The sequence below is a fragment of the Pelophylax lessonae genome (genome assembly GCF_965119305.1).
Source record: "Pelophylax lessonae genome assembly, chromosome: 4".
In the NCBI taxonomy this organism is placed as follows: Eukaryota; Metazoa; Chordata; class Amphibia; order Anura; family Ranidae; genus Pelophylax; species Pelophylax lessonae.
The window spans coordinates 77,793,924-77,810,131 of NC_138771.1; the positions used below are offsets into that span (position 1 = coordinate 77,793,924).

At 39.2% G+C, this 16,208-nt stretch overlaps 1 protein-coding gene across 1 annotated transcript in view; it reads right to left on the reverse strand.

Annotated features, from left to right (window-relative positions):
- Nucleotides 1–16,208, reverse strand: part of LOC309553122 (transient receptor potential cation channel subfamily M member 7-like) — a 184,132-nt gene that overhangs the window by 82,268 nt on the left and 85,656 nt on the right. The window contains exons 14-19 of the mRNA XM_082254018.1: nt 9,870–10,001; nt 6,653–6,775; nt 6,292–6,563; nt 5,559–5,787; nt 2,478–2,630; nt 1,915–2,061 (exon numbers count right to left, since the gene is read on the reverse strand). Of these exons, the coding sequence (XP_082110144.1) occupies nt 1,915–2,061; nt 2,478–2,630; nt 5,559–5,787; nt 6,292–6,563; nt 6,653–6,775; nt 9,870–10,001 (1,056 nt within the window). The remainder of the gene's footprint in view (nt 1–1,914; nt 2,062–2,477; nt 2,631–5,558; nt 5,788–6,291; nt 6,564–6,652; nt 6,776–9,869; nt 10,002–16,208) is intronic.

The window sequence follows — 16,208 nt, forward strand, 5'->3', positions numbered from 1 at the left end:
CGCATTTTCGGCCGAACAGAATCTGTCGTGCAGGCATTAAAATTTTTGTTGGCCAACACCAGAACGGCCGATTATTCGCCAGTCAGTACAGATTTCGGCCGACAGACAGCAGATTTGCAAGACTGGGCATGCTCAGAAAAGAAAAAAGACAAGGAAAGTTAACCATCACATGACATCACTTCTGCAGTCGGCTGTTGTTGGCCGACAAAATTCGTGTGCAGTCTTTTGCAGTTTTCAACAGACACGACAGCCCTGGACAAAAGACGGCCGATCGTTCGGCCGACGATCGGTACGTGTGTACGGGGCTTTAATGAACGAGTTTATGAAAGATCAGCCGTTGAATACTTTCTGCTACCAGCGGCACAAGGTCCTACTTCATATCATTATCATCTGTTGGTCTGGTATACCTTACATGTAAAGGTCTTGAAGATTTTGAGGACTATTTGAGGACTATTTTTGCAAAACCTTTCAGACAGTGTACAAGCCACCTTGGAGCTAGCAGTTTATGCAACGCAATACATTACTATCCATCCAAAGTGAATGCAATTGGGATATTATTGCCACATGATACATTGTGATTGCCCTTAAATAGCTTAGGGAGACAGCCACCTGCCCAGTGTCATCCATTACCCCTAGTGGGTTTTCATTCTTGCCTCTAGAAGGTTCACAGCACCAAGGCTGAATGATATACACTGGATATATGGGTGAACTCTTTACATTGCTGAATCATCACATATGAGTATAGGCTCCTATAGTTAGGTCCCAATACCGGCTTTGTTTTTAACCCTGTTTTGAGAATGGTTTGTCTTTTGTTGATTTTCTGGAAGGTGTAAGATTTTTCAATGGAATGTTTTTCTTTACACTTTATGAATTTCAATAAATATTTTTGTACATTAAAGGGTTTCGTGGGAAAAAAAATCAGCAAATACAGAAAAAAACAATATAGCGTATACAATTGCAACACAAATCATATTGTAATTGAATGTTATTAAAAATGACCTTTCCTTTTCAATCTGCAGCTGTTGTCATTTTTTGAAAATGCAATGCAATATGGCTACCTGGAGCTGTTCTGTACACAGAATGTATACTGACCACACCCCAGAAACATAATTTCCTGCTTGTGTGATTGGCTCACCAATTTTGCCAGAAGTCTGCCTAAGGCTGGCCATACATGTTCCATTTTCTTGTACGATTTACCAAAAACCATATAATATGAGGTAAAACTAAACTTTCAACTGTATCCAATTAGGCAAGCCTTTGTACTACATAGTTGAAGGTAAATGTAAAGAAAATTGTATAATGTATGGCCAGCCTAAGATACAAGACAGATTTCTGGCATCCCCTGCAACAAAAATGTCATTTTTGGTGAGATACTCCCAATAGGAACATGTCTAAAGGGATGCAGGCCCAGCAGGTTTCCTCATTAGAGCCCTGCAGGTGCCAGATAATTAGGAAACTCCTCCCATTTGACCCACTCAGCACAGAGGCACAGAGGAACAAACAGGGATTTTTTTCAGAATCACAAAAGATAGGAATCTGCAACAAAGTTTGTTATAATCCTGGCAATGTACAGAGATCACCCAGTGGTGAATGTTTTTTTTTCCAACAAAAGTGGAGTTACGCTTTAAGCTGCATGGCTCATTTTAAGCCTACTTTATACAGTCTGTTCTTTACAGCTGTATCCCATCCCCCCCACACACACACTCTTTTCATCTGTACACATAGGCAAGTACCACACCTAATTGTTGAGTCAGCAAGTACATTAATCCCTCTTAAACTAGGTGATTTTTCTTTTTTGGCTGCTTTACCTTTACCTATGTCAGCCAATTATGCATACCTATACATGACAGACCTAATTAATGCATTTTCAGCAACAGAATACAATGAAAATGTATCAAGATATATGTCATTTACCGTGTTAAACCAGAATTTCACAATTGGTGCGTGATAAAATGCGAAATACTTCTGTGCCAGAGGAAGACGCTTATATTTTCCTTCAATCCTGATTTCAGGATGATTTTTTCCAGATTCATCATGAAATGTGTGTTCTTTACAAGCGTCCTATAACATAGTAGTTATGAAGAGTTAAACTGTACCATAGCAATGAGCAGAACTATGATAGGATAAGGAAATGCAATAAATTCTGCTTTAGGATCTGGCAGATCCAAAAATGTATAGAAAGTGGCAGGCGTGGTATTGCAGCTATTCTACAGTAATTCAATATGTAGCCTTCTCCGCTACTGCTGCTTGAGATATACTGTATATAGTGTGTGTCCAGGCACCCAGGGTTCTATTCTTTCCATGGTGGACACACTTGGTTTAGTAATACTGTACAATATAAGGAACATAACTTGGTACAGAAGGGTTATTTTTTGACTACGCAATTCCTGCCACTAACTGTCATAGACAATGGCCAGTCTGGTATCAAGACAGTTCTTGTATGTCCTAAATGTAGATGAGGATGTTTATGGCCTTACCAGAGTAACGCCTTCTTCAGTGTATTTTACATCATCCCGTTCATTCTGTATCATTTGATGGGCACCCACAGACAATGGAATGTGGGACATTTGTGCCTTGGTTTTGTAATTAAAAAATGGTATAACTGGTGGCAGAAAAATACCTAGAATCACCTAGAAAAAAACAAATGTATCATTTTTTTTTAAAAACTGTTTAAGTTGCAATGTACAAAATCAAATGAATTCAGCCACTAGATAGATGTAACATGTATTACATTAACATCAATGTATTACATTACAATAATGGACTCTAACTCAAAAACTATTTCTGTTAGCAATAGTCATTGGCAGCTGACCTAATGGTTGGTACAAGAATTTTATGAAAAATAACCATTTTAGAAAAAATGTATACTTTTAAAACATCTTATTTCCTTTAATATATCTAGGCAAATTAAACAACTTTAACCTTTGTGTGTTATACTGAGAACATTCTGTAGACAACTATGCTTCCTTCTGTTTCCAAATGAAACTGTCTGTTTGTCGGCCAACAACAGCTGACTGCAGAAGTGATGTCATGTGATGGTTAACTTTCCGTGTGTTTTTTCTTCTCTGAGCATGCCCAGTCTTGCTCATCTGCTGTTTGTAGGCCGAATTCTGTACTGACTGGCGAACAATCGGCCGTTCTGGTGTTGGCCAACGAAAATTTTAAAGTCGCAGTCGGTTGTCGGAAGCATCATACTAACAAGCCGAAAATCCGCCAATTGTTCGGCGGCCGAATATTTACGGCCGACAATCGCTACGTGTGTACGGGCCTTAAGTCACCACTTCTTAACATGAATGGAGTATGGCCATGCACAGTTAAAGCAATGCTGAGGATGCTTTCTTTAGAACTGAACTCCAGGTAAGCAAATTTTGAACAAATACAATAGGCATGTGTAATCCTACTTGAATATCGGCATGCTTTGTGTATTTTCTTTCCAGATCTGTGCATGACTCCAATGGGAAACTTTCTGTAATACAGACTGCTCACTGCTGCTTGATCTACTTGTGCAGGGTGATTGGTCTTTACTCCTCCTCCCCCCTGTAGTTCTCTGCAGGCAGCTTCTAGTGGGTGGGTCTTAGGAGCCCCTCCCACAGCTCTGATCTCTGTAAAAGATACAGGTCCCTCTCAAAAAATTTGCATATTGTGATAAAGTTCATTATTTTCTGTAATGTACTGATAAACATTAGACTTTCATATATTTTAGATTCATTACACACAGCTGAAGTAGTGCAAGACTTTTATCGTTTTAATATTGATGATTTTGGCATACAGCTCATGAAAAACCAAAATTCCTATCTCAAAAAATTAGCATATTTCATCCGACCAATAAAAAAAAAGTGTTTTTAATACAAAAAAAGTCAACCTTCAAATAATTATGTTCAGTTATGCACTCAATACTTGGTCGGGAATTCTTTTGCAGAAATTACTGCTTCAATGCGGCGTGGCATGGAGGCAATCAGCCTGTGGCACTGCTGAGATGTTATGGAGGCCCAGGATGCTTCGATAGCGGCCTTGAGCTCATCCAGAGTGTTGGGTCTTGCGTCTCTCAACTTTCTCTTCACAACATCCCACAGATTCTCTATGGGGTTCAGGTCAGGAGAGTTGGCAGGCCAATTGAGCACAGTAATACCATGGTCAGTAAACCATTTACCAGTGGTTTTGGCACTGTGAGCAGGTGCCAGGTCGTGCTGAAAAATTAAATCTTCATCTCCATAAAGCTTTTCAGCAGATGGAAGCATGAAGTGCTCCAAAATCTCCTGATAGCTAGCTGCATTGACCCTGCCCTTGATAAAACACAGTGGACCAACACCAGCAGCTGACATGGCACCCCAGACCATCACTGACTGTGGGTACATGACACTGGACTTCAGGCATTTTGGCATTTCCCTCTCCCCAGTCTTCCTCCAGACTCTGGCACCTTGATTTCCGAATGACATGCAAAATTTGCTTTCATCCGAAAAAAGTACTTTGGACCACTGAGCAACAGTCCAGTGCTTCTTCTCTGTAGCCCAGGTCAGGCGCTTCTGCCACTGTTTCTGGTTCAAAAGTGGCTTGACCTGGGGAATGCGGCACCTGTAGCCCATTTCCTGCACATGCCTGTACACGGTGGCTCTAGATGTTTCTACTCCAGACTCAGTCCACTGCTTCCGCAGGTCCCCCAAGGTCTGGAATCGGTCCTTCTCCACAATCTTCCTCAGGGTCCGGTCACCTCTTCTCATTGTGCAGCGTTTTCTGCCACACTTTTTCCTTCCCACAGACTTCCCACTGAGGTGCCTTGATACAGCACTCTGGGAACAGCCTATTCGTTCAGAAATTTCTTTCTGTGTCTTACCCTCTTGCTTGAGGGTGTCAATGATGGCCTTCTGGACAGCAGTCAGGTCAGCAGTCTTACCCATGATTGCGGTTTTGAGTAATGAACCAGGCTGGGAGTTTTTAAAAGCCTCAGGAATCTTTTGCAGGTGTTTAGAGTTAATTAGTTGATTCAGATGATTAGGTTAATAGCTCGTTTAGAGAACCTTTTCATGATATGCTAATTTTTTGAGATAGGAATTTTGGTTTTTCCTGAGCTGTATGCCAAAATCATCAATATTAAAACAATAAAAGGCTTGCACTACTTCAGTTGTGTGTAATGAATCTAAAATATATGAAAGTCTAATGTTTATCAGTACATTACAGAAAATAATGAACTTTATCACAATATGCTAATTTTTTGAGAGGGACCTATATATGCAAACCAGGGATAATGGCAATGCCAGGTAATAACAAAGGCAATGCTACTTTTGCCAGGTAATAACAAAAGTAATGCAAAGGCATGTTGTGCACACAAAGTGTATTTATATCCTTTGTGGCTACTAGGTAATATATTTCAACAAAAGTGTTTGTGCCCCTAGTTCAGCTTTAAAACAGCACTGTAGCCATGCTTTCTACTCCTTCCCGTGGGTGTGTTCTGTCTTTGTGGATTCTTCCAGACAATTCAAAAAAGCCGAGTGCACTTTCTAACTTTGGCACCATGTAATATTTGCAGGCTAGCTTTATCATTTTCATCTTTTCATAGCTACCTTTAACCATGAATTTTTCCTCAGGCTCAGCCTTCCCATCCATATTTCTGTCAGCAATTTCTGAGTACATTCATGTGAAACAAATGTTTGGAGTTTTCCTGAAACAGCCAGCTTAAGGCAAGTAGATTTGCTCCAGTTGCGTAGCTCATATGTTAGTATCTTCATTGTCTTTCTTTCATTCCGCTGGTAGGCCTTATCAAGGAGTTCAACTGCCAGATCTCCAAATTCTCTATGGCAGAGAGGATAACAAAGTGCTGTCAGCATAGTCGCACACAAAAAAAAAAAAAAAAAAATCACATAAAAACAAATTAAACAGTAATAGTAACAACAATAATATGCTGTATTTATTATACTATGTATTTTGTTCATTCTGCTTCCCATAAGGCATACATTTGGAAATGGCTGGTTTTGGGATCATTCATATATAAGAAGACCCTACCCAGCCATCCCCTGCCCACACTTTTTCTGTGGGGGTAGGGTATGGCGTCAATTGAACAGGTTGGAAGCTTCTCAGCTGATCACTGTTGATTTCCTTATAGAGGTGACATCGCTGAGAACATCTCTAGAAAGCCCCCCCGTGATGTGACGGATTTGACCACCCATGGTTCTAGTGCAATCTCATTAGAAAGCAGATTAGTGGCTGGATCATGCATGATTCTGTGGCAGAATTGTTAGTGTCTAGGCCACTTTTCTTGTATGTCACGTAATCGCTGATAAAACGAAATATATTTACTTGGAATATTCTTTGAGCTTATCCGGTGTATCATCAATGATGTCCCATTTCTTAGCTTCCCTTGACATTGCTCGGAACAGACACCTAGCAACCAGTGCCTTAGCCATGGATTCTTCTCCATGCTGCCAGAAGAAGAGTGCCATCTTTTGTCTTTTCATCAACACTGCCCAAACTAGGAGCTCATTATATGGATAGTGGAAAGGTTTTCCACTGTCATCCTCACGATGAGCTGTACCAGATCTGGGGACTTTTTCTTTTTCACTTGTGTCATTCTGCCAGTAAGGAAAGAAAAAAATGTTATTAAAGAGAACATATCTTCATATCCTTGTCTAGATTGTCAAGTTTCATTTAAAAATGATACCTTAGACTTAAAAGGTTTGGCAGTCTGAAGGAAGTGATCGTGTCTTGTTTTTGCTTTCCCATCTATTCTTCCCAGAGAGTCGTCACTTTTTGAAGAGCTTCCTTGATTTGATTGGCCTAAACTCTAGAATGAAAAAGAATACCATTTACCATTATAGCAAGCTAATCTAGCACATCAACCACTACTTTACAGCGTGATCCATTATTACTCCACCCATCCCCCCCCCCCTCCCCAGACTGGAATGCCCCAGGTATTCAATTGGTGTAAAACTGTCAACCATAAATGCTAATTCCTCTCTTGATAGAGATATGGTACAATAGACCAGTTGTAGACTTCTTTCTATAGGTACAAATCAGGCACTGAATCCTATTACTAATATGAAACAACAATCACACAGTCCAACTGACTACTTATGAACAGAAATGCCATTACACTCCTCTAGCTTTTAAACCTATATTAATCTTCGCACCTCAACTTATTTTCTGATCATTAAAAATACATAATTACACTTCCAAGTTGGGGAAAGCCCTTGGTGATACTGAGTACAAGGAAGACTAGACCACTGCTTTAATAACCTTAGTTCAGTAAAGTTTAATCGTTTATAATTTCGATATGGATCTTTGAATATTTTGTAAATATTCTGCTTTCTAGATATTTGTCAGCACGTGAGCTATGTTACTTTACACGATGAAGGCCTAGCTCTTGCAAAGTCTTCTCTACTCTCGTTACACTGTGTTATGTTTACATATAATGATTTTTTATAAAACGTGCTGTAACTAAGTATAATTTACAATGAAAATGGAGTTTAAAAAAAAATACAAGGAAGACTGGCAACACAATTGCCTTAGGCGCTATTAACATAACCACCCTAGAATTAGAATTTGCCTGTTTGCACTTGTTGGTACATGGTACCATCCAGACTTGCACATCTTCATCTGGCACAATGATGTAAATGTCTCAGTGGACGTGACAAGTTTGGAAATGTCATACACAACTGGTTGACCTATCCAATACTCAGCAGATTCTAGACTTAAGTGTTTAAACTGTTGCAACATTAGTTCAACATCCAAATCCCAAAAGATCCATAGCTGGCATTCCATTTCAAAGCCTCCCCCCAACAAAATTCCAATACAAACTATATTTTACTAGCTACTAAGGAAAACAATTAATTTGGTTTGCTGAAGTAAAACGAAGGATAGATGCCTTTTTCATAAATAAATATTTAATCATTATACTGTTAAATACAGATAATATATTTCTTAAAATGTAGAATCTTGGATTGAATACTACCACCCCATGCTTCCATCTTAGAGCCTAACCTCCATGTGAGATAGATTATCATTAGAAGGGTCTGCTAGAGGTCCCAGGAGCCTAAAGTTGCGGTCTTGCTATCTTTTTATGGAACTTAGCAAATGTACATGTACTAGTATAATCTAACATTGCACAGGTTTTTCAATTAACAACCAACAATTTTTACAATGTTAACAGCCTAACATTATACCTTTGACATACATATACGTGAACTGTAATTCTCTTCACTCAATCTTGTGATCCACACACCCTAGCACAGTGGTCCTCAACCCTGGCCTACAGGGCCCACTAACAGGCCAGATTTGCAAGATAACGGAAATACATCCCAGGTGATATAATTTGCTGCTCAGTGATTGCAGTACTCTAGTCTGCATCTCCCCAAGGTAATACTTAAAATCTGGCCTATTAGTGGGCCCCGAGGACCGGAGTTGAGGACCACTGCCCTAGCAGATTGTCTAGGCACTACTCAAAGCCTTTAGCTATTAACATTTTCTTCCCACCTTAAAAAGAGTAACTCCACTTTTGTTGAAAAAAAAAATCCCTATGGGTGATTAATTTACATTGCAGGGATTTTAACAAACTTTGTTGCAGAATTCTACCTTTTTCTTCCCTGAAGAAAAAGCTTATTTTGTTCGCCATGCCTTTTGGATACCAGTTTTGAATAGGAGTGGCTAGTTACCCATAATCACCTGGTGCACTCTTAGTGTTCTGAGAAAAGTTGCAGTGTCTGCATCAAAAGTATTTAAAGAATAAGTTCACCTTTAGGAAAAAAAAAATAGTAAATGCACATATTTTTGAAGGAAAAAAATGTGCATTTATTATTTTTCTCCCAAAGGGGCCTTTAAAACATTGCACTACACACACTCCCTCTAGCTTACAGTATTGGCTTTCGGTTAGAAAACTAGAGGAAATTTAAAAGGAATACAAGTGTGCTAATCAGTGCACTTATTGCCCACTGAGAACTTCAAGTCCATCTGCCCAGCCAATTTTAAAAGTGACAGTGGCTGGAGCCCCCTTCCTGCTGTCATGGAGTGGGGGGCACTAAGGGGATGGGGGCTGGAACATGTTACACCCTAAATACAGGTGTAACATGTTCTAAAAGGTGAACTAAGCCTTTAACCCCTGTAGCTTATCTCACCAAAACGAAAATTTATATTGTAGAGAACGCCTAAAATTTGACTCAAGCAGACTTTTAGGAAAATGCATATTTCAATCACACAAGCAGGAAATTACATTTCTGAAGGTGCTCTATACAACAGTGTCTTCAGGTTGCCAAATTAGAATGAATTTTACAGAAAATTACAGGGGCTGCAGATTGAAAAGGAAAGGTCATTTTTGAATAATTACAATATGGCAATTGTATATGCTAGAATATATATATTTTTTTGTTGCTGCATTCTTTTTACAGAAATGGAGTTACCCTTTATTTTTGCCAGTTAGACTATAAGTAAGCATTGCCTTACTGGTGACCCACTCTGTGATCCCACCATTGCTGCCTAAAATCCTCTAAACCATCTAGACCTAAAACATTTTACAATGATAGGCTGCAAAATGCATGAGAGCATGACTGGCTCAGTTTGCTAGCACTCTCATTCCATCCCTGATTTCTGGTTCTGAGGGTTTGGAATAAACTAACATTGGAAGGGGGGGGGGGGGTGTTTATGGCATTTGCTTTTCATGCCCATGGTTTAAACAATTTTTTTTTTTTTTTTTACAAAATTATAATTAGATTTTTGTAATTCTTCCCAACCAACTCCTGTCAGTGTCATTACTGTTGGAGGACCTAGCCTTGTGTGAAATGAGATTCAAGATCCATATATTAAAATAAAAAGAACACGTGGTAACCATAAGCAGTTATCAGTAATTTCAGGGAACATTTAACATTTAAATGGAGCTCAATGAATACCTGATTAAGCTTTTTGTACATTGTTTTGAAGTTTCTTTTTGTGTAGTTGCACCTGTATGTTCCACCCATAAGATATTCTATAACAAGTCCAACATCTAGGAGGGTGATCTTGTATGATGCTTGGAGGTTACCCTAAACCAGATTCAAAGATAACTAAAGTGAAACAATGATATGGAAATGCATAACTCCAGGTAAGTAGCTTCAGTAAGTATAAAGATTAAATATACATATGTGAACTGCTGTATTTGCAAAAATACCTATCATTCTATTAAGACAAGCTCACAGATGATTGGAGGCATCCCTCTATCCTCTTCAGCCTCAGAGCTTCCTATGTCACTCTCCTGATCATTGGACAATGGGGTTCGTTTACTGAAACTGGAGAGTGCAAAATCGAGTGCAGCTGTGCATGGTAGCCAATCAGTTGCTAACTTCAGCTTGTTCAATTAAGCTTTAACAAAAAACCTGGAAGCTGATTGGTTTCTATGCCGAGCTGCACCAGACTTTGCACTCTCCAGTTTAGTAAATCAATGTGTTCAATAGTCTTTCTTTTTTCAGTGAGCAGAAAAGTCACAGAAGATTCTGCAAAGATGAAATAGGAAATAGGTGTAGCACCTACCTGGCTATAGAGTAAGGGTATCTAAATCACACGTTTGATCTATAGAGTAGAAAAGTTTACATTTATATGTGTTATAAGCTGTATCTGTCTAGAGTTACTTCAAATTGTGATCACTAACAAATTAAGTTTGTTCTCAAAGTCTAAAATAAAGAAAAACCTAGAAAAAAAAAAAAAAGGGATGGTAATAAAAAAGTCATTATTTAGTTTTTCAAAGTTCTAATATTGCCCAGGACTTAGAAAGGTAGGCACTGGCTATGCGGCTTGCAAATGGCCATTCACCCAGAACAAAGGTGTTTATATCCCTTTATATCCCTTTACACCTGTATTCTTATCAAAGAATATTTGGTCTAGATTTATATCTACTATTGTATTATATTTACATCCAAAATTGTATTTGCAGTTGTATTTATGCTCTTGTTTTTATTTATATGTATTATTGGTTTGTATATGGAAAAAGGAAGTATGTACTATATGGATTAGATAAACACACCCTGCTAGAGGATGATTGGCAGTGTTGAACATGGAATGAGTTCCAGCACCACTGCCACGCCCCAGAGGGAGGAGCTCTGTAGACCACATGGATGGCCTTTGGGCCCTTGCACTGGTATTTAAACCTGTGAGTAGATCATGCCACAGTGGCTCTGAGGAAGAGGCTTATGCCTCGAAACGCGTCAGACGTCATCCTAATGAGACTATGGACACCTGTATGGACTACTTCTGATACTCAAGTGCATGAGTTTGATGTGATTGATTTTCACCTACGTTTGTGAGTAGCCATTTTTATATTTCAACTAATAAAGCCTGTAATGAGGATAATGCGCTAGGTCGGTGCGCCCCTTTTTTTGTGTTTTTGTTTGCGTTATTAATATTCAGTTGTTTGTTTCATTGACTAGTTAAGTCAGTAGGTAAATAATTTGTTTTATTTATAAAAATCCATAATTATCTGAATTGGGCAGTACATTATGTATAATAATAATAATCCACTAAGTCTATAAAATTGAATCACATCAATTATAAGTCACTATTAATTTCATTAATATTGCATTCATAGAAAAGAAAGTGATACCAAGTTCCTAAAGCTTTACTCAGATAATGAAATCATTGTGTATCTACTAAGTACAATACCAGACACTGTTTAGTTCTCCTAAAAGTATCAAGGTTAACCCATAAAAGAAATTAGAATAAATGAACAGCTGTTCTTAATATATTCTGTATAATTGCAGAGTGCTATAATCACTGGTGCATCAAAAAATTTCATATACCCATGACTTTAAAATCTTCAGTTTACTACAATGTGTAAACTCTGGTCTTACAATCATAAAAATAATTGATTTTAATCAATACATCTAAAAATGTGTTAAATGTTTCAGAAGTAAACTACAAGTGCAAAAGTAAGACTGGCATTTGTGAGTCCCACAAAAATTAAATTAAAGTCATCTTAGGGAATAGTTATTTTTAACATTCTTGGGATAAGACTAAAAACCAAATTGGAAAATAATGGGAAGGACTTCAGCTATGAGGGAGGATCAACTGAACTGAATGTATTCACCTATGGGAAAAAAAAAATTAAGAGGGGATGTGATAATCACTTTATATACATACAGTATATAAATGGCCCATTAGAGTACTATTGGTCCAGTAAAAAAAACAACTTTTAAAAGGATAAAAATATATTGCAGCTTACCAGTCCTTAGATGTGGTGCCATGCCCTGGCTGGTAAAACCCTGTATTTATCTGCCTTGTTCAGGCATCTAGGTTGCAAGATGACAGCGACCATCAGGTTGCCATGAGTACTCAAGACACTCTAAAGGAGTTTGTTTCAAATCTCCCTGTGCAAGGATTCTCTACTCTGACAATGTCAAGCTTTTCCTTGCAGGACCAGTCAATTGGCCAATTTACCTCTCTTCAAACAATTCCTAAAAGGAATATGCAGCTGAGGGAGATCTTTAAGCAGGTTTTTTTGTACCACCTTTCGTAGGCTGCTAGGATGCCTAAAATGGCAGAGGTACCTGCAATGCAATTAGCAATTCCAAAGGAGTGCCTTGCCTTTTTTCCTATGATGTTTAAGCTAGAAGATCATTCTTCAAGAGGGATGCAAATTGAACAGGACAGAGCAGCTGAATGCCCTAGTGGTCAGCACCTTGCTGTACTGGGTTGCTCAAGTTCAAACCCCAACCAGGGGTTAAGGCAGCCTGGGAGCTTGCCTTAAACCCTTGCCTCCCTTCCAATGCAATGGATAATAATTATGACAAGTGGGACAATCTGGTCTGCATTGCAAGAGTTTTTTTCTAAAGGGTTTAGATACCAGCGCTATGGAGTTTCAGTACTTTTTTTTGGACTTATTTGGACCAAAAAATGGTGGTGTAAGCTGCCCCCAACCTACCACTGAGGTAGTAGAATGGTGAAAAGTGCAAGTGATGTTGGGACCGGCGCTACCACATAAATATTATGTCTGTGTAATTCCATAAACCGTATAATTCATATAAAAAGTGCATATAGTGCTTGAACCAAAGTGCTGCGTGCTAAAAAACTTTCAATACATTCGCATGGGCTGTGCTCAGTGTACCATATAAAATCACATGTGTACATATAAAGTGCTGAGTGCTATTGATACCGTGCTATAACAAAGTTTGGCGCCAGTGGGTGTACCACCGATTGCACCGTTGCTTACCGCACTCTTAGGAAGGTGGCTCAGCACTCCCTGGTCACTAGAACAGAAAATAAGCCTCCATTGCGTAGTATATACTTGTTAGGGTGAAACAACGTAGCATCCACTCCCATTTAGGGAGTTCACTATCAGCTTGAGGTGTTCGCCGGGTCGCTTCCGCGTTCCACCGGCTCAAACCACCGTTCCCGGAAGTGACGTACTGACGTACGCAAACCACGCCCTACGCGTTTCGTCATACGACGTCATCTGGAGCGTGCCATCTATCGCTACTCCCGGTCTTTTTATAGGCTGGGTCGGCGCCATCTTAGTGCACCAATTTGAGGCCGGACACGGCGGCCATCTTGGTGCACCCATACCGCATCCTCCCCACAAAACCCACTTTCATCTATAGAAAAGCACCGAACCTGAGAAATCGGTTGGTGCACAATGTTATTGACCCTCCAAAGAAAATACATCTTCCAACCAGTCTGAAAGGTTTCTTTAGGTGTGGGAAATGCCTACCGTGCAGAACATCAAGGGAAAAGAAAAGAAAGACAACATCTTTTACGGCACAAAGTACAGGAAAAATCTATGAGATCAAAGATACCATAACGTGCACAAGCACGCATGTAACCTACGTGGTGGAATGTCCATGTAGGTTACAATATGTAGGCCGCACCACCAGACCCCTTTTCGTCCGTATAAGGGAACACGTTAAAAATATCCGTAAGGGGTTTGACAAACAGAGTCTGTCACGACATTTTAAGACTCATCATTCGCAGAACCCCACGGGAATGGTTTTTTATGCCATAGACAAAATAAAGAATAATTGGAGAGGAAGTAACAAGAGAATAGATGTATCTAAAAACTAAACAAAGTGGATATATCTGATGCAGACCCTTCAGCCTAAAGGCCTGAATATCGATATCGATTTGAACTGTTTCATCACCGATTTTTAAGGAAACCTCTCCGACCCCCCTTTTTTAAGGAACCTTTTTAAGGAACATTTTTTAAGAGCCTTTTTTATGAATCTTAAAGGATCTTATTGGTTTTAAAGGATCCCTAATTTTTAGGAGTCTCCTTTGACTTTTTTCAGATCCTCCTTATTAGAAATGTTTTTGGATATATCATTTTAGAAATATTTTTAGAAATATTTCTAGTATCAACACACTCCCATTTTATCGTTTGTTTTTTCTTAATCTTTTGTAATTTCTTGGAATTTTTTTAATTATTCGACTTTAATATTTTTAGATGCAGTTTTAATGCAATTAATGCATGTTCTAACGCATCTAACTTTATCATCCTCCAAGTTTTTATATGAAGTGAAGCCTTTTTTGCCATATTTAATATACATATATCTAACTTCTCGCTGAAAATTCCTCATTCCAAGAAAAATATCCTCATGGGAATATCCAATTGCAAGTATCCCACCACCTTCGGTTTCACCAATTTATTATGTCATCCTTCATCCTATTGGGTCTCATCTTTCAGCCTTTTAATTTTAGTATATTTTTTCGTCTGGAACTGCATTTGTTTTTACCCATAAAATATAGGATTCAACCCAGAAATACAAAGTCAGGAGCAATATGGACTTATATCTATGGATGGACTTGTATAGAGGACCTCCTCTTACAAAGTTTTTATAATTTTTAATTTTTTAATAATTAAAAACTTTTTTGTACGATTTTTATCTCACCGATATTATTGTTACATGTATGGGCACTTTTTATAATATTTTTTATATTTTTATTATTTATCGCACAGACACTTGGGCCCACTATTAAATATGAAGAAGTCAACATTATCACCTAATCACTGTATCACTCAAACTATTTATTCACATATTTTACAAGTTTTATCGGCAGCACTGATTATCGGCTCACTCCGATCAAATCAGACACATCACTGGTTCGCACAATATGGCACAAAACATAATGTATTTTAACATATTATAGTGTTTTAATATGTGGAGTCGTATTGTAAGTTTTAAATAAAATGTATGTTTATGTATACGGCACACGCAGCAAATAGGGAGTTCACATGATGAGTTATGCTGTTTAGGCTGCGGTATGGGTGCACCAAGATGGCCGCCGTGTCCGGCCTCAAATTGGTGCACTAAGATGGCGCCGACCCAGCCTATAAAAAGACCGGGAGTAGCGATAGATGGCACGCTCCAGATGACGTCGTATGACGAAACGCGTAGGGCGTGGTTTGCGTACGTCAGTACGTCACTTCCGGGAACGGTGGTTTGAGCCGGTGGAACGCGGAAGCGACCCGGCGAACACCTCAAGCTGATAGTGAACTCCCTAAATGGGAGTGGATGCTACGTTGTTTCACCCTAACAAGTATATACTACGCAATGGAGGCTTATTTTCTGTTCTAGTGACCAGGGAGTGCTGAGCCACCTTCCTAAGAGTGCGGTAAGCAACGATGCAATCGGTGGTACACCCACTGGCGCCAAACTTTGTTATAGCACGGTATCAATAGCACTCAGCACTTTATATGTACACATGTGATTTTATATGGTACACTGAGCACAGCCCATGCGAATGTATTGAAAGTTTTTTAGCACGCAGCACTTTGGTTCAAGCACTATATGCACTTTTTATATGAATTATATGGTTTATGGAATTACACAGACATAATATTTATGTGGTATCGCCGGTCCCAACATCACTTGCACTTTTCAAGAGTTTTTTTCTGCCCCTTCAAGGGCTAGCTTTATCTTGATGGAAAATTGCTGGAAATTATTCTACAAGTAGAACATTCTTGTCTGCATTGCGAGAGTTTAAACAATCCCCCTTAAAGGGCTAGCTTTATTTGATAGCAAATAGCTTGGATGGTGCAGGAGATGCAGAGGCTACGGGCATGATGCAGGGGCCATGGGCATGATGCAGGAGATGCAGGGGCTTGCGGGCATGGTGTAGGAAAAGCAGGGCTGCGGGCATGATGCAGGGCTGTGGGCATGGTACATGCAGAGCTATGGGCATGGTACAGGAGAGGCAGTGTTGCTGGCATAGTACAGGAGATGCAGTGCTGCGGGCATGGTACAGGAGATTCTCCTGGAAAATGCCCG